Below are 19,084 nucleotides of genomic sequence, written 5' to 3' on the forward strand. Positions count from 1 at the left end.
GCTTCAGGATTCTCTCTCCCTCTCCCTCTGCCCCTCCTCCCACTTACTCATTCTCTCTCTCTCTAAAAATAAATAAATAAATCTTTTAAAAATCCATAAATAAATCTTTTTTTAAAAAAGCAGAGCACTAAATCATTATAGATTTTTTTATTTTTTGAAGATTTTATTTATTTTTTGGAGGGAGAGAGAGCACGGGTGAGCGTGTGCGTGAGAGCGGGTGAAGGAGCAGAGAGAGAGAGGGATAAGCAGACTCCATGCTGAGCGTGGAGGCAGGGCTTGATCCCAGGACCTTGAGATCATGACTTGAGCTGAAATCAAGAGGTAGGAGTTCAACCAACTGAACCACCCAGACACCCCTCATTATAGAATTTTTTTAACTGATAAAAACATGACTCTGGGGAATGTTACTCTTAGGGAAGGACAAAAGTACCTAATAGGTGGACTAGGTTTTTAATCCTTTCAAAAAATAATGAATAACCTTGTTTTAAAAACAATTTGTCACCAGTATTAATAGCCATCAACATAAGTCACACCCTTTCATTTTTTATTCTTGCTTTCCTCATTGTTCTAAGTTTTCCTGGATGTTGTTCTGAAAGAAATGTTAAAATGCCTGACAACCAGGTTTAGAGTGTAGAAAATTAATACGCTGCATAAATTGCTCAATGCACATATCAAATCAGTCAACAGGTGTATTTTGCTTCTGATCCCCAATCACAATACTCTCTTGTAATTGGATACTATTGTATGTTCATCAGCATTTCAACTCCATGATCTTGGAGGCTCAATAAATAATTCATTCCTGTTTCTGCAGCTCAGAACTTCTTTAAATCCTATATACAATCCCAAGTCTGTGTGTATGAGCTTTTACATTAAAAAAAAAATCCAAGTTTATTAAATATCCTGTACGTGCCTTTACTTACTGTACCGCTGGTGCCTAACAATACTTCATTTAATCTTTATGACAATCCTATGACTAAGTACTACAAGTCTCTCCATTTCACAGATAAGGAGCCCTGTGACCCTGGGCAAATTATTTACTCTTCAGAGTCAGAGCTAGGCTTTGAATTCAGGTACTCTGATTCCAGAGCTGGACCTGTTTCTCCTTAAACCATCTTGTGATAACTAGATTTAAATCTGTTTTTGCCTCAGATTACTCTGGATCCCTATTAGAGATGTGGTCATCCACTATGCAAACAACAAAAGAAATCTAATAGAGTATAATATAGTATTATAATTCAATAAGTTTAATAATAAAATTATAATAGTTTTATCATAATCCCTAAATAAGATCTATAGTAATAAATATGATACAGTTGTGACTTATGTAATATATAAATTTATTATATATTAATATATAGTATACATATTTTAATAAGTATTTATCCCTAAATGAGTCAGTAAAATATGAACTCTATATTTACTTCCAAATATAAACTAGGGATATTTAGAAGATATTTATTTAACCCTAGAGATATTTTAAGCAGAGTACATAGATATAGAGAAACTTCCAGTGCCCACCCATAGAGATACAGATAATCTTCATATCATACCAGACATTTTTTAAATTCACAATATCAACCTTAAAACTGCATGGGTTGATGCTAAAATACGTGAACTAGCCTGTAGACTGGATTTGCATTGACAGTTCTGCCTACCTGAATTTTCTGTAACTGGCTTAAGAACTGTTATGCATGATGCAATATTAGCTTACAAGCAAAATAATCATTAAATAATGGGCTGGGCTAGATTACCTCTGAGATCTCTTATAGCTCTAAAATCCTGTACCATTAAAATACGAAGGTACTTATTTTCTGGGCTTCAATTTAAATCAGATAGCAGCTATTTGGTTAGGTAGCTGTTAGGCTGAATAGGAAAATCCATTCTACTGATCACGTGGCTATGTTTGCTCTGACCCATCAGACACCAAATCCCACTGAGCTTCTTTCCCTCACCTCTAACGACTGACTCGGGAAAGAGGCGTGGGGGACCAGGACACAGGTGGATAGTCAAATAACTATCCAAGGCTATCAAAGTGTAGAACAGGGCCTGCTACATGGTAGTCACACATAGATTTTTACTGAATGCCCTAAAATGTGAGAGGAAAGAGGCTTTTCTTTCCAAAAGGACAATTAGACAGATTGAGTGGACCTTCTTGTATTTGTGGAATCAAGTTCTAAATATTGGGACCATCTTCTGTTCAAAATTTCTGTTCTCCTCAGCACCCCGAGGATCTGATGGAATTTGAACACAAAGGTTTTGTTGATTTTATGGACTTTAACTAGGACCCATGGGTCTGTAGGTCTTTGTACCTGAACCTTCCTTCCTGTGCCACCAGCCTTCTGTGTACATGTATGATTCTTGCTCTGCTCTTTCCTAATATAAATGCCATCTGTTTCTGGCAGACTTCTTCCTGAGGTCTTACAGCTTAAGCACCAGCATGGACGAAGTAAATAGATGGTAATTATTGACAAATTCATTGCTAGGTTAATAGGTACATTTCCACTGATAGCTATAATCATTTGTTTATTCTACCCTCAACTCTCCACTAGCTGCTTGGAGTCCATGTTACCTAGGCAATAGGATGAGGCTTGAATTTCACGCTCTTAAGTGAATTGTTCTTTGTACTGTGGAGATACCTTCAGCCTTCAGCCCATATTTTCACACAGTGACATTTCAGTCCTAAGTAGGCAACATTTTTTCTTTGTAATTGAAGAATAAACATCATCAACATTAAAATTCATTTTAATAGGCTTGCATGCAGATATTATATATATAAATGGGATTTCTTCCTTTAAAATGCTAGAAGTTTGGACCAAGTCTTGTATGTGTCCCCTCTAGAGCCTGGCACACAGAGCTTGGCAAGTCTTTGTGGTAGGGTGGTATTACATACAGCTAATTAAAATGGAATATATGAAACGCATACATGGTTCAAAAATTTGAAAACATTTGAAAAATGCATGCTGTGAAAAGTATACCTCCTGCCCTATTCCCACCATCTGCTTAGTTCCAGTCATACCCATGGGTAAATACTTTTATTAGGTAGGGGTTTTTGGTATATTCTTCCGAAATGTGTTTATACATTGCAAATATTTTTCCCTCTCCCATCGTCATTATACAATGTAATTTTTTAAAGATTTTATTTATTTATTTGTCAGAGAGCGAGAGAGCAAGCGAGAAAGAGCAGAAGCAGGGGGAGTGGCAGACAGAGGGAGAAGCAGTCTCCCCTGTGAGCAAGGAGCTCAATTCCAGGACCGTGGGATCATGACCTGAGCCGAAGACAGACACTTAACCGACTGAGCCACCCAGGTGTCCCTATTTTTCACCTTGTTTTTTTTCACCTAACAAGATGGAGATCTTTCTATATTGATACATAGAGAATGTCTTTCTCCCTTTTTACCCTTGCTTAATAATCCATTGTGTGATTTGTTTAACCAGTCCCCTATTGATGGACATTTGGTTTGTTTCCAGTCTTTCTTTCCCTGTTGCAAACAAGGCTGCATCAAATTCCTTTATATATACATCATTTCAAATGTGTGCTAGCGTAACTGTAGAACCATTTCCCAGAAGTGGCATTACTAGGCCAAAGGGTCTGTGCATTTATGATTTTGATGGATAGCTGCCTAAATGCCTTCCTTAAGACTTGTACCAATTTATTCTCTCATCAACAATACGGTAAGTTTTTTTTATGAAATTGAAGGATTTTTGAGATTAGTGCAGCCACATCAAAACATGGGCTTGGAGGAGAAGGCAGGAGACAGGTAGGAGCTCCCACTTGGTTCCAGGTACTTTCATCACTTACATACAACACTCAGTGCTCATCCCAACAAGTGCCCTCCTCAATACCCATCACCTGTTTAACCCATCCCCCCCACATCCCCTCCAGTAACCATCGGTATCAGCAAATACAGCTAGGAAACTGCAGCTCAGCGAGGAGAAATAACTTGCCCGAGATCTCAGAGCTAGCAAGTGATGGGGCTGCAGCCTAGTACATGTGACTCAGAAGCCCCTGCTCTTCTCACAGTCCAGTTCCATCTGGTGTCCAGCCACACTTCTGCCATAACTCGTTGTATGGCCTAACCTGTAGGAAGAACACAATCCATATCTATTCAGTGGGTGCATGGGTGGATGGCTGGATTGACAGAGATGGGGATTCAAGGAGATGAGGGTACTACTTAGAAAAGCCAAGGGAGGGCGCCTGGGTGGCTCAGTCGTTAAGCGTCTGCCTTCGGCTCAGGTCATGATCCCAGGGTCCTGGGATGGAGTCCCACATCGGGCTCCCTGCTCAGCAGGAAGCTTCTCTCTCTCCCACTCCCCCTGCTTGTGTTCCTGCTCTCGCTATCTCTCTGTCAAATAAATAAACAAAATCTTTAAAAAAAAAAAAAAAAAAAAAGAAAAGCCAAGGGAGAGTAGGAATCAGGACCCAGGGAATAACAAACTTGGAAGGCAACACTGGCTGAGGTGGGCTTGGGAAGAGAGTAGGTTGTGAAGAGGGTCTCCTAATCAAGCAGGAAAATGTCAACACAGCCAAACAAAGCTTCATTGTGTTCTTTTAAATCATGCGCCTGTAAGTTTGCCACATGTCCCAGCTACTGCGCCAGTTTCACTTCTGTGTTAATGTTTTACAACACTGGGTTTAAAATAAAAACCTAACACTTGTGGGGGGTTACTGCAAGGCTCACCAAAACTGATAAAGAATGTCAAACTTGGCCAGGCTTCAACACCTGGTGTGTTTAAGGGTATATAGTTCTAGGTAATTTTTTGTTTTTAAGCAAAATACCAGAATATAGTTCTCCAAGTGAGCGTTAATGTCTGGAAAGTATCAAAATGTCCTCAGAAGCTTCTTTACATTCCCAGGGATGTTGCTGTTGTTCACGTTCCTTGATCCCCTCCTTGGGAGTTGCCATCTGGCTCTAGAGTTCATTCTTTTGTATATATTCAAGGGTATCAGAGGTTTGCCCTTTAAGGATGAAGACTGAAAAAAAAAAACACCCCACATTTTAAAAAAAGATTTATTTACTTGAGAGAGAAGGAGAGCGAGTGAGAGCATGAGCAGGGGGAGGGGCAGAGGAGAGAAATCCTCAAGCAGACTCCCTGCTGAGCACGGAGCCCCATGCTGGGCTTGATCTCAGGACCTGGAGATCATGATCTGAGCCAAAATCAAGGGCCGGACGCTCAACCGACTGAGCCACCCAGGTGCCCCACATTGTTTTTAATAGCTAAACATCTATGGGAATTGCTTTATGAAGGTGGACAAAATAGGCCCGGTGATGCTAGTATGCTCAGAAACAAGGGGTGGTCATTGGAAATAGGCAAGGAAAAGAAAGGGCAGCCTGTGTCGTAGGGGCAAGTTCAGCTGACATCACTTTCTTCCCCATGGAAGGGCCCAAGGGGCTGTGGGTCCCCAGGATAACTGGGCTGGGCTGCAGTGACTGGGTGGGTGGCTAGAGTCCCACACTAGGAAGGATGACCTCTTTTCTCAGACTACATACTCAGCAGTCTCTTTGGCTGCTCCTCTAGCCTGGCTTCTCTAATAAGACAAAAGACCTCAAGACCCGATACCATGTTCTTTATTCATACTGAACACTTCTTGACATTCCAGTATGTATGGCCCTGAACACTTGCTTTAAGATGAGCACATCATATTAGGCTAGATTAGATAAGTGAAGTGTCCAAATGCACATTAAATAGGAAAGTCAAGATGCAAGAAGATCGAGAAACATCTATAGGCAGCAAAATGACATCCCTGCCCTCTCTATCTACTTTAGGGTCACCAAAAGTCACATTTCATTTACAATGTACTCTATAGCCATGACAGTAGAGTTCAAAGTGGGCATCAAAATAGCACCAATTAACATCATCTAAGATAGATATAAAATGAACTTGACCTCATAAGCCAAAGATTGAAATGACTCATGATCAAGAGGCTGCTCACCAAGCCTTCTGTGTGACCTGAGATCCTAGCCTTTCCTGGCTTCTTTGCAGCTGTTCCAGATGCCTCTCCTCCAGCACCCACCCCCCGTGCTTCCCAGGCCCCTCTCTTTCAGTGATTGACCTGCCTCCTCTCCATTAAAAGAAAGGTCCTTGGGATCTACTTCTTTGAATGCACCATCAAACCAAGTTTTTGTTTGTTTTTGTTTGTTTGTTTGTTTTGTCTATCAATTAATTGTCTGCCTTCTTCCCAGCATTTTCCCATTTGGGGACAATACTTCCTCAAGCCCATAATATATTTGTCCTTACATTCAGTGAAAAGGACCTTCCTGCCTTATTCAGAGGCTTGCCTTTAAAACATCCTCCTAACGGGTGGCTGCAGGATGAAAACATTCCACACTTTGCAGACTGCCCTGATTGATCTGTCCTTATTATCTTCTCAGCCTTGCCCAGCTAATGCTCCTCTAGCCTATTTATGGTGACAGAAACATATCTATCTGTTCCTATGTTGTCTGTATCAGAGTGTCCCAGCCTGTGAGGATGGGTTTTAGTGTGCCAGCATTTCTCCCAGCCTTTAGGGCAGCTGGGCAGGGTCTGGACAGCGTGAGCCCTCCAGGTGCAGCTTCCTCCTTCTGCCCCAGTGTGCCGCACAAACATCCTATTCTATATGAGCCATGACATTAAAGAGATCAGGAAGCACTGGGATGTGCATTCCAACTGCTTTGTCATTTTCACTGGCCGTGGTTCTTCTTACTGGAGAGGACATCTGCCTTCAGCCACCCCAGCAAGGACCTCTGTTGAAATGTCCTCCCCAAACCATTCTTGCTGTCGTTGATAATGATAAGGAACTCTTTTTTTCTTTAGTTGATTCATTGGGAGGGCCTTATTCTTACTGTTGCCATTTTTCCTAAGACTGAGAGGAACCACATAGTTTCTTTTCCTTTGTTTGCACCAGAGTAGTAGCCTCTATAGGCTAGATGGTTATGAGAGGCTCCGATTACCCATATACTTTGAACTAGTGTGTGCGTGTGTGTATGTGTGTGTGTGTGTAAATTTCAACATACTGGGAGGCAGTATAGGTTGCTGATTAAGAATATGCATCTGGCTTCAAATCCTGGTTCGTGATTACTTACTAGTGGTGTGACTGTGAGCCACTCAATCTCCTTGTGCCCCAGTGACTTCATCTGTAAAACAGGATTAACAGTAGTGCCTATTTCATAGACTTGTTCTGAGGAATAAAATCAGTTAATACATATAAGGCACCTAGAAGGTAGCCTAAGTGTTGCCTAGTATACGGATTGGCAAACTAAACTTGCCTGCAGGCCAGATCTGGCCCACCACCTGTTTTTGTAAATAAAGTTTTACAGGAACACAGATATGCCTAGTCATTTACATATCACAGGACTGCTTTCTCCTCACCGTGACAGAGTTGAGTCTTAGAGGAGCAGCCCTAAGCCCGCAAAGCTGAAAACATTTGCTGTCTGTCCCTTTACAAAAAAAAAAATTGCTGACCCCTGCCTAGAATATTGTCTAGTAAGTCCTCAATAAAAATGATCCATCATTAACACCAATTTTTAGTAAATCTCAATTTTTCTTTATTGCTTTTCCAAGATCAACTTTTTTGGTTTTTTCCTCAAGATCAAGTTCTAGATCCCCAAGTTTGTTGATTTTTTTTTTCTGACTTTTTTTCTTTTTAGTAAAAGAAACGCTTTCTGACTTTTTTCTTTTTAGTAAATTTGTAAAAGAAAAGGGACTGTTAAAAATATTAAGTTAGTAATAGCATAAGTGTTACAAAAATAATAAAAAATCATAAAATTGGTATGTGAATGACCAAAGTTTATGAAACAGTTTTTCTAAAGTTATCGGATCTTATTTTGCTAGGTTACGTGCTCTTGTATTTTTGCTGCTATACTTAAAAAAAACAAAAACCAAAAAACTTTTATTTTAGGACAGTTTTAGATTTATAGAAAAATTTTGAAAATAGTACAGAGAATTCCCACAGACCCCATATACCCACTTTCCCTTATTATTAACATCTTATGTGAGTAGGGTATGCTTGTCACAATTAACGAACCAATACCGATACATTATTTTTTTTTTAAGATTTTATTTAAGAGAAAGAGCACGAGCGGGAGGAGGGGCAGAGGGAGCAGGACAAGCAGACTCCCCCTGAGCAGGGAGCCCTGATGTTGGGCTCGATCCCAGGACCCTGAGATAATGACCTGAGCCAAAGTCAGATGCTTAGCAGAGTGAGCCACCCAGGCGCCCCCTGATACATTATTATTAACCAAAGTCCATGCTTTATTCAGATTTCTTCAGTTTTTCTCGAATGTCCTTTTTCTGTTCCAGAGTTCCATCCAGGATTCCACAATGCATTTAGTCATTGTGTTCCCTTAGGCCACTCTTGACTATGACAGTTTCTCAGACATGTTTTAGATGACCTTGACAGTTTTGAATACTGGTAGGTGTTTTGTAGACTATCCCTCATTTGGGATTTGTCTGCTGTTTTTCTTACAATGCTCCTGGGGTTGTGGGTTCTGGGAGGAAGACCACAGAGGTAAAGTGCCCTTCACACCACATCATCTCCAGGGTACACATTCTCAATGTGACTTATTACCGCCTCGTAAACTTCTCTAATCCTCCGTTTGGAGACTCTGAAGCTTGGAAAAGGGTGAGTGTAGATTTTTGTTTTATACTCTAGTCTTACTGAAATCTAGCTTAATCATTTCCGTGATTCTTGGTCAAAACTGCCTCTTCCTAGATCAAAGCTTTTTCTTATGCCCTGCTTTATGAAGAAGCTCATTCAATTCAATTTTCAAATGTCTGTGCCAGAACCCCATGCTGGCCTCCCAGGTGCTTAGGACTGTCAGGGGAAGACAAGTGGCTTTTCATTCTGGAAAAGAAAATCCCTCACTTCCCTCAGTGCCATCTGTACTGTTTCCTCACAACGGAGGCAAAGTCATCTGAATTGAATGTGGATCCCTAACCTAAGAGTAGTAGCAGTGGTTAGCTGAAAGCCTTGGGGTCCTACTCAGTCTGCCACTGCTCTTCTGGTACTAGGGGCTCAGGGGGGCACTGACCACCCACATATCCCTTGTGAATATGACTGCTCTGTTGTAAAATTTAAGTATTCGATCCCAGTCCCAAATTTGCTAACTGCTCATAGGAATACTCCCCTTCTCAAGCACAGGCACCTGCTCCTGGCCATGGGCCTTCGTACCCTGCACCCTTACTGAGTCAAGCATAGGCACCATGGCTGAGCTAGGAGAACAGCCAGCTCACATTGGTGTGGCCACTTGCTCGCAGCTCTGAGAGCGCAAGGTAGAACACGTATTAACCTTAAGTTCAGAGGAGAAATCAGAAGACTTCTTTTTCTGGACCTCGCTGAGGAGGAGGCTTAGCAAACCCAGCCAGTTCTGTGAAATGAAGGAAGCTTGAGAAAAATCTCCCTCTCCAGTGTGGAGCTCTCTTAGACCAGCCCGGGCCCTTGATCCATTGCTAAGTCAGCATACTCACCTCATCTCTAGTGCTGACTATGACATGTGAGCGTGAGGATGGAGACCATACCCAATGTCTGAGGATGAGCAGCAGTGCCTGTGGAGAATGAGGGACACCACACCCAACAGTTCTGTGTGTTCATCATCCACTTTTGTCTTTCCTAGCTAGCTCCTTCCTGCCTGGGTGACCCCAGAGTACGGCCGTGGACACCCTAACCACATGGGGATCTTGTCCAAATACAGATTTTGGTTCAGTGGGATCTGGGGTGGGACCTGAGAGTCAACAAATACATAAACAAGCAAAAAAATAACTCCTGGGTGCTGCTGATGCTGCAGGTTCTGGGCCCACAATGTGCGTGAAAGCACCTAAATCTTCCAGGTGGAATCAGACTTCGCTGGGCTTGACTCTGAGTTCTGCCACTCACGAGCAGTGCTCTGCTCCTAGCTGAAGGTTCATGATCTGTCTGTGCCAGAATTTCCTCCGCTGTGTAATGGGGATAATAATGGACTACCTTGTAGAGTTTTTAGGAAGATTGCATGAGAAAATCCACAAAAAGCATGAGGCAAAATGCCCTAATAAACATTAGCCACTGTTGTTCTTCCTAGAGAAGCAGGGTGGGTGAGATCTGTTGAGGTTGGTCAAGTGTCATAACGTGGGCATGTCAGAGACATGATCTTCACTTTCTCTCTCCTTCCTTGTTCATGGAAATGCCCTTGATTTTGCAGACTAGATATCTGCCCAAATGCTGGATCCCCATGTGCCAGTAATGAGCATCAGTCAATGAAACTGTCTTTTCTTCGTGGTGAATACTGTTGATAATTTCAAAAGTGATGTTTTATGCAACAGCTTCTTTGAAATAAGAGTTTCTCTTCTAGGAATCGGAAAAAAAAAAACCAAAGGAAATGAAATTGGAACATTATTTCTGCAGGAGGTGATAATTTGTCATTGCTTGGCTCTGTAGCTCTTAAATATCAGCCTTTCCCCTCTACAGGCCCTACATCTCCACGTGGGCTCGTCAAGTGTTCCAGAAGTGTCTCTCCAACGTCATGTTCTTGTTTCTCTATAGTTAAACCTCAACATTAGGTTTACCTTCAAATTTGATCGAATATACTCTGAGATGGTCAAAACTAATTTTAGATATGTCAACACAGAAAGTTCTGTTAAAAAGAGGGCTTGTCCGATTTTTATTTACCTTCTTTAGGACTTTTTGGCCATGGTTTCCTACTTCAGTTACATGGGGTTTTGCTTAAGTTCACCTCTCTTCAAAATGAATGCCCTGTTAACATCTGCCGAATGACAGAACGCACCCTTGAGGATGAGCACACGAGGAGAGTGTTTGTAGACACTTTGGTGGAGAGAAAAGGGCAAAAACATCTAGAGCAGCACCACTGGTAGCTCCACAGATATTTGTTGGATAAATGATATGATGAAATTGAGGACAAAGCAAAATAAGAAAAGGAGAAGATGAGTAGACTCTTCCCTGGGGGCTGACACCTGCTGCATCTTGGTTCCCAAAGCTCCAAAGCTAAAGAACCTAGAAATGGTGGCAGCAAGGGAGAATACCAGGGTGCCCCTTTCTCACCGATTCTCTAGAAAACCCAGCAAACAGTCCAGTGGGGTCTTTGGGATGCCTAATATGTTGCAGCCATGGGATAGGAAATACTGACCTCAAGTTTTTCTCCTTGCTGGGTAGGAAACTTTTCATTTCTGATTAGGGTGATGAACTGAGTTGAAAAGCTTCCATCATAATGTGAATTTCAGGTATGTTAGCTCTCGTTCTAATCCCTTCTGTAATGTTGCCTAGTATTTCATTTCTTTGTGTGCCTATCACAACGGTGCTTACAACAAGGATTCTGTTAGTTCAGCTGTCAAAATTAATTTGTGCATGGATCAGCTTACAACAGAACCAAGAGAGATAATGAGCACCAAAGGATTAGGCCCAGAGCAGTGTATGATTTGATAAAATGTAGGGTTCAGAAAACAGACACATCTTTAAACAACTTTGGATGTGGAAACAATGCATCCCTCCACAATATTTATTACATAATAATACAGATTAGGCATAGAATGTCTCCTGTGTGTGGACAGAAGATCTCACTGCTTTTCAAGTTAGCGTGCTAGAAGAAATGATGTAGTACCTTCTTCTGCCTCAAGGAGGAATGTCTGGGATTCACAAAACCACGTGGGCAGAGCAGGTTGAGATTGTTGGGTGAGAGGGAAGGCATAGGTACCACGTTGTACTTAATGAGGGAAGTAGCTAGTATTTGAATCTCCCTGCAGACAGTAAACTGGAGGATACCAGGGACCAGATCTTCCTGCTCAACTGCTGTGAGCTCTGCTCAGCTCAGAGGCGGCATCTAGTAGGCACTTGAAGACTTGAAATCGGTGAATAAGTGAAGTCAAAGCCAACAAACAGAATGAAAGATATTTATTTATATAAAAGCTCAGTGGGCTTCATTAATGCCCGTCAGGTCATGCCTGATATTGTGAGTACTATCCCATTATTGATCAATAATCATGTTTTAAAACTTACCGTGGTAACAAAATGATTTTGTAGGTCAACGTTGACAACTTTCTAGTGTTTAGGGGACTGTTTATCCAAGCTCCTTAATGTTGCAGTTCATTTTTTCTGTTGCTAAGTTAGCTATAATTTATTGGCAGGGCCACCAGGAGGCCATAAAGGACCTTGGTGAAATTGGAGAAAGGTGCCCTCCCCAGCCCTGACACACGCAGCCTTGCAGGTGCACAAAGGCTGGAGTTCAGTCCTCCCTCGGCCCTCGGCAGGACACCCTGTGTAGTGGGAAATCTGCTCCCGCATGGCTGTTGCTGCCCCCAGCTTACCGAGCAGGTACCGAGCACCTGCGCACGTCACACACCGTGTTGGGGACCTACGCACATTATCACCTCAGTCAGTTCTCTGAAGAGGCCTGAAAGGCAACTGTCATATCCCCATTTTGCAGATAAGGAAACTGAGGTCTAGAGGCGTTAGGACTTGTCCAGATCGCACCATCGAATAAATGGTGGAATCAGGATTCACATCCAATGTCAGAACAGTCTGGAATGCACTGGTCCAGCTGAAGAGGAGGGGGGTTAAACAAATCCAGAAATTGTAGTTGCCTCAGCGGCTGGGGATAAAAATCTTCTGAAGGATAGAAATCTAGTGCCTGAAGGGAAGTGTTTGTGGTGACTGAAGACTTCAGTGGTTTGAAACTACCATTTGTTTTCAAACTTTTCACTTATTTACTCCGATCTCTCTTTATTTCTGAATAAGCTTAGAGAAGGGTACCGGTATCGGAATGAATGATTGCTTTATTTTTCTGTTTGTCCACCATCATCTCTTTCCTGCTAGTGCCATCAGGTGAGGTCTAATGCCAGTGATGGCTAACGTGATTGTCACTTGGTGGTGCCAGTCACTGAGCTAGTGCTTTCCACTAGCAAGATGACACATGGAATCCTCACAGCAACTCTGCTAAGACTGTTCCCGCTTTACAAGGAAACTGAGGCGCAAAGAGCCGTCATCAGGCTAGTGAGTGCAGGAATCGGGACTCAGATGCACTACATTATGGGTGTTGTTTTCAAGGTCATATGATCTCTGTCCTCTCTTTTAGAACAGATTACCCTCTTCTCCCACATAAGAGAAAGAACTTTTGGCTATTAGTTAAGAACTATGACCTCCAAAATACAGTCATTTCAAAATTCAAGCAGAACACAGTTAATCAATATAAATACAAAATGAATGTCACTACCCTGAGAGCATTCTCTCTCTCTCTCCTTTATTTTTGGTGATCATTTTATTGATTTCCTTTTTCCTCTAAGTTATTAAATTCCAGCTAGTTAACATACAGTGCAATATTAGTTTAAGGTGTGGAATTCAGTGATTCATCACTTACATACAACACTCATGCTCATCCCAACAAGCGCCCTCCTCAATACCCATCACCTGTTTAACCCATCCCCCCCATCCCCTCCAGTAATCATCAGTTTATTCTCTATAGTTAATATTTGGTGATCATTTTAAAGATGTTTTATCTCCTTTGGGCTACCTTAGGAAAATATTAGAGACAGTGACATTCTTCTGTAATATTTCCCAGTTTGGTTGACAATTTTCAGGTTGTATTATAAGAATATTATATGTTGAGGACATTTGCCTACTTCAAGTTTATCCGTAAGATTAGGAAAAGTACCTAAGAATGAAAATTGACACTGTGATCACAGTCATGAATGTTCTAGTTATGTGGCAAAAATTGATAGATCACTTGTGACGCTCTTTGTGGATAAATAACTTTTCACAAAGCTTTTGGTTTTGGAGAAAAAACCTTGACTTAGTCCGATAGCATAATATGTCTTTCAAAATATAAAATTGAGTGACTTTGTTTTGCGTGTGTTGTCACATCCCCCACAGCTTTCTGCTCTAGAAGAGTGATGCCTTTGGAATGTACCCACAGCTGCCACAGCTGGATGAAAGGCATTCATCTCATTTAGCTGACAGTACTAATCACTGTAATAACTATTTTACCAGCAAATATAATTTGGCAGACATCTGTGATTAGTATATTAACACATTTCCTTGTTAATTCCCTAAGGCGGCCATCACCAAAACATCCCTTGTGTGATCTAAATGAATTGTCATAATGAGTTTCTTTATAGGCCTGAGAAATCACATTTGTTAAGTTGCCTAAAGTGCTACTAATTTGAAAACTTCATTCATGATGAGGCCTGAGGGAGAGCCAAAAGATAGCCCTTCTCCCTGTTCTGACATATGACCCCCAGGGCCCACCGCCAGAGCCCAGAATCTCCCCCAGTCCTTCCCAAACTGCTGCTCCAAGCCTCAGCTTGAATTACTCTCCACCCAGGGCTTCAAACCCAATACCCAGAGGCAGGGTGGGAAATGATTTGATGTGAACAAATGTATTAAAAAGAGAAACAGGGGCGCCTAGGTGGCTCAGTCGGTTAAGTGTCTGCCTTTAGCTCTGGTCATGATCTCAGGGTCCTGGGATCGAGCCCCACGTTGGGCTCCCTGCTCAGTGGGGAATCTGCTTCTCCCTCTGACCCAACCCTCTCATGCTCTCTCTCACTCACTCTCTCTCAAATAAATAAATAAAATCTTTAAATAAATAGAAGCAGTTGGAAGTGTATTAATGATAATACACAAACTAAGGAAGTGAAGAACTATGACAATTATTAACTCAGGGAGAAACGAAAAATAATTTACACAAAGTAATAGCTTACTGTTTGGCTCAGTTCCTCCTAGCAGACATATTCGTTCGTTCTAGGGATATGTCCCTGGATATTGATTTATCCAAATTACAACACAATTCCTATTTTCAATGATTGCTAATATACAATTGCTGAATTGAAAGGAAATGTGAATGTGTAAAGGGAAAGGGTGGGGGGTGACAGGTGGGAGAAGAAGGAGCCCAAGTCTTTATTTTTCATAGCGGGAGTGAACTGAAATGCCCCAGCTAAGAGAGCATGAGGTAACAATTTGCTTAGAGATACAGAAGAAAAATATCCCTCCAAAACAGCTAAATGAATTAAGATCCTTGCCCCTAGGGAAGGGGAGATGGGTGAGGAGATCCGAGTATTAGTTGAGCATCTTACATTTGATAAGCAAGATGTATACACACATATATAAGTGGGGTGGGGGTAACTTAGGGAAAAGGAATTAAAAAAAAAAACGAAAAGAGAAACAATTTTCAGGGAAAAAAGGATAGAAGTATATCGCCTAGAGGCCCATTTTAACATGTTGGTTTATTTTCTTCCAGTTATTTGCACCCTCTGTTTGTGATTGTCTTTCTCTTCCTCCCTCTTTCCCTCCCAGTGATCAACATTGCTGTAATCATAAAATGGAGAGCTGACTTACTGAGCACTTAGCTGTACGGCAGACCTTGTGCCAATACTCATTTTATATGCATCATTTCATTCGATTAACCCAACTGTGCGTGCTGATACTTTAACTTCTATCATAATTATGTCCTTATATTAGCATATGGTCTTCATAATCATCTTTTTTCATGGTACGAGAATATTCTATCCAGCAGCACATGTATCTTTTCCCCAAATTATTAGACTTTAGTTTGCCAGCTCTTCCTATTATAAAGAATACTGAGATGATATACTTTGCCCTAAAGCTTTTTCCTGACATGTGTGCTTAAAGAGTAGAATCATGTTGCCCAGTGGCTTGTCTTAAACTGTCTAGGGCACTCTCACGTTCACTGTCTAATGTGATGCCTCGTGCAGCTCGGAGACAGGTAGCAGAGAGAGCGGCACTGTCGTTTTACAGACGAGATACTTAGGAGCTAAGTCTTCAAGGTCACACAGCTGGAGGAAGAGTCAGAATTAAAATGCATGGTTCCCAACTCTTTCTTGATTTCTGCCCCCTGCCCTCCCGCCCCCCGCCCCAGTGAAATGAAACCCAGGCTGAGCTCTCCCTGTACTTTCCTTCCCACACATGTTGGTCTTCACCTAGTGGAGCTTCTCTGCCATGGGGCCCTGTCCTTTCACCGAGGGCCATTTCTGCTTCAGGAAAAAGTAAGACCTCTCTAGCAGCCCAAAACCACACTTCTTCTGAAATCTTCCACCGGGGCTAAGGAGGAGAAAGGGCAAGAAGGGGAAATAATAGGAGAAACCAAAGTGCAATGTGCTTACTTAGAAAATGGGGCAGGAACTGTGAGAAGGTGTCTGAGGAGCAAACAAGAAAATACTGTGGTTTGGGGAGGACCTTAACGCTTAAGATAAGGTGTTTGAGCTGAAGACAGTAAAGAAGTATGACTTAGGGCGTCTTAGGGTCATGGTACGGCCTTTCTTTACTCAGTTGTACACAGGGCTTTCTTGAATGTTAAATCTACTTTTTTTTTAGAAGATTTTATCTATTTATTTATTTATTTATTTATTGGGGGACAGAGGGAGAGGGTGAGACAGAGAATGTCAAGCAGACTCCACACTGAGCACGGAGCCCGACATGGGGTTCTATCCCACAATCCAAGACCATAATATGAGCCGAACCCAAGAGTTGGATGCTTAACCGACTGAGCCACCCAGGCGTGCCTAAATCTATTTCTTGATGGTGATATACTTTCTCAGGCTAGAAACTAACCAATAATTTGATTTTTTTTCTTTCTCTTTGTCAAATGAATGATCAACAAGTAACTTTAAATATGTACTTTTTTCAACCATAGAAGAAAGTGAGTCCTGCTTTGCCCAACCCAAACCACGTACACTAGGAAAAGGATCTACTCTTTATGGCAAGGTACAAAAGGAAAATCCTTCCCCCCTCGAGAAGCTCAAGATTTCAGCAGTGTCTACAGCTAATGGTGTTAAATCCCTCCATGAACAGCCCCTAGCAAACGATGCTGCAGATCCACCAGGATCCACAGAAGAGACTCAGCCTCTAGACAGACCTGAGGAGTCTGGGCCGCCTCAGCCAGGTGGTGAAGATGATACTCCAGGTACAGGAGAAAAGAAGAAAGACATGGGAGCAATGACAGAGGCTCAGCATTTAAAAGGAAATGCTGAGACTGAATCTGTAGAAACAGACACCAAGTACCAGCCTTTGAAGACCACAGGAGAGAGGGACTCCCCGGGAGCAGTGGACGGTAGTGAGAATCCACAAACTGCCAGAGAGATGAAACCTCTAGGAACAGCTGAGAAAATCCCTCCTCTGGAAGCAGCTAGAAAGCCACAACCTCAAGAAGCCATGGGAAAGGGTGAACAGACCCAACTCCCAGAAACAGTTCCCAAGGAGAATGAATCTCCAGAAGTATTGGAAGGAAGTCAGTTTGTGGAAACAGCTGAAGAGTGGCAACTTCAAGAAACATTGGGAGAAGATGAGCAGTCCCAACCTCTCGAAACCATTCCCAAAGAGAATGAAACACTGGAAGTATTGGAAGGAAGTCAGTTTGTGGGAACAGCTGTAAACAATTATTTGCTCCATAAAACTCCTGAAGGTCCCGGAAGCATGGAGCAGATTCAACCTGAAGGAATAATAGTTGGAAGCATGGAGCATCCAGCAGGAATTCTAGAAATAGGAGCAAATATCGAAATGGTCAGGAAAAATCACACTAATGAAGAGGACCAACACATTGAAGGTAAAAGTTATGCTGGTTGTTTAGATGTGCTGCATAAGAAATCATCCTTGGGGATCTCTATTTCAGGTGGTTGGACTTCATTTGACCCAAACCAAAAAGGCTTCCATACCTGGAAAACAGGCTTTTGGCTTGGCTTTCCAGAAGAAAATTTCTACACTTGATCTTAGCCAAATGGCTGAGAAGCAATCCAGCAAAAATTTTCTAAAGCATAGTCTGTGTCCAAAATTTTTAACCTGGAGTTGTCATTGTTGAATACAATTGGTTGTTGAAGGCAACGTGTTAAAAGTTCTGAATTTTTCCAAGTTCACTTTTCATCAGGCCCCATGTATGGTATGAGGATCCAAAGTAGAGATGAATAGGTGGCTAATGGAGGAACTCACCTTCTAATGAAAGAATACCCAGCTAAGGGATCTTACAGGGCAATTTTCATCTTTGCCAATTTATCCTAGGAAAAAAATTACTGTCGGTCTGCTTCTGTCCTCCCACTGGCTTCTTGTCTCTATAAGAAGACTTAGAGACAATGTATTACTTTTTGGCGTATGTGTTTTTAAAATGTACTTTACCAGCATAAAAAATGGTATCTATACTGTTCTTTATTGGAGTTATAATTTAAAAAAATAACATTTCTTCTGGGGCATGATTTACATTTTGGTAAATTTTAACTTCATACTATAGTATAATTAAGTCAAGCATTCATCCATCTGTTTAATTCATTTATGACCACAGCAGTTTTTGAATGCCAATCATACGCCAAGTGCGGGGGGCGGCGGGGGAGGGGGTGTAGGAATAAGAGATAGGCCCTGTTCTCTAGGGGCTCACAGTCTGGTGGGAAGAAGCCAGAATTTAAACAAATTACCACAATCTATTGAGGTAAGTGTTTTAATGAAGGTGTATAAAAGTGCTCCAGGAATAACAAGGGAGGAGCAAGTAAAAGCATGTATTTGTTGCACTAGGTTGGCAAACTCAAGTCGTTAGGGCCTAGGATAATGATAGTGAGTCAAGTGAAGGGCACATGTTATGTCTTGGGGAGTCCTGGGGACTGTAGTGAACAGGTACACCATCCTATCAAAAGAGGCAGCTGCTTCTTGGCTCCGTCCATGAACATGGGGGCCAACGTTGCCCATACTGACTTCTTAGGGAGACAGATTTGTGTCTACAACGTCCAAACTTTTATTTATTTATTTTTTCAGATTTGTAAATGTTTGCAGTCTTTAAATGTTTAATGGTTGTTTTCTTTAAACACCATCATGGCCCAACAAAATAGGTTTCGGGGCATGCCTAGACCACCTTTTCATTTAAATATAAATGGAACTTTGTATTTATAATATGTTCTGCTCTCATTTCTTGGGTAATTCTGCAGCCTGATTTTAGGGGGATGCCAAGATAGGAGATGTTAAGTGACATCGGCCATTCAGAGGATCTGAGAGAATCAGGGCAATTGCCTTTCTTGACCCCACCAGAGAAACTTACTAATTAGACGTAGAGAGCAGGAACTGCCCCATTGGAAACCAGCTGTCGGGTACTTTATTGTTAATGCCAAATGAGCATCTCCTAATGTCTCCTTCGCTTAC

General features: G+C 41.8%; 1 protein-coding gene across 4 annotated transcripts in view; it reads left to right on the forward strand.

Annotated features, from left to right (window-relative positions):
* ERICH5 (glutamate rich 5) overlaps positions 1-19,084 on the forward strand; it is a 34,086-nt gene that overhangs the window by 10,504 nt on the left and 4,498 nt on the right. For 3 of the 4 annotated variants that reach the window (XM_081816302.1, XM_081816301.1, XM_081816303.1), the window contains exon 5: positions 16,605-17,513. In XM_081816302.1, coding sequence (XP_081672428.1) covers positions 16,605-17,513 — 909 coding nt within the window. The remainder of the gene's footprint in view (positions 1-16,604; positions 17,514-19,084) is intronic. The other variant, XM_031024724.2, reaches the window with a different exon arrangement.

This window comes from Leptonychotes weddellii, chromosome 4 (assembly GCF_054177405.1).
Source record: "Leptonychotes weddellii isolate Sample4059 chromosome 4, ASM5417740v2, whole genome shotgun sequence".
Lineage (NCBI taxonomy): Eukaryota > Metazoa > Chordata > Mammalia > Carnivora > Phocidae > Leptonychotes > Leptonychotes weddellii.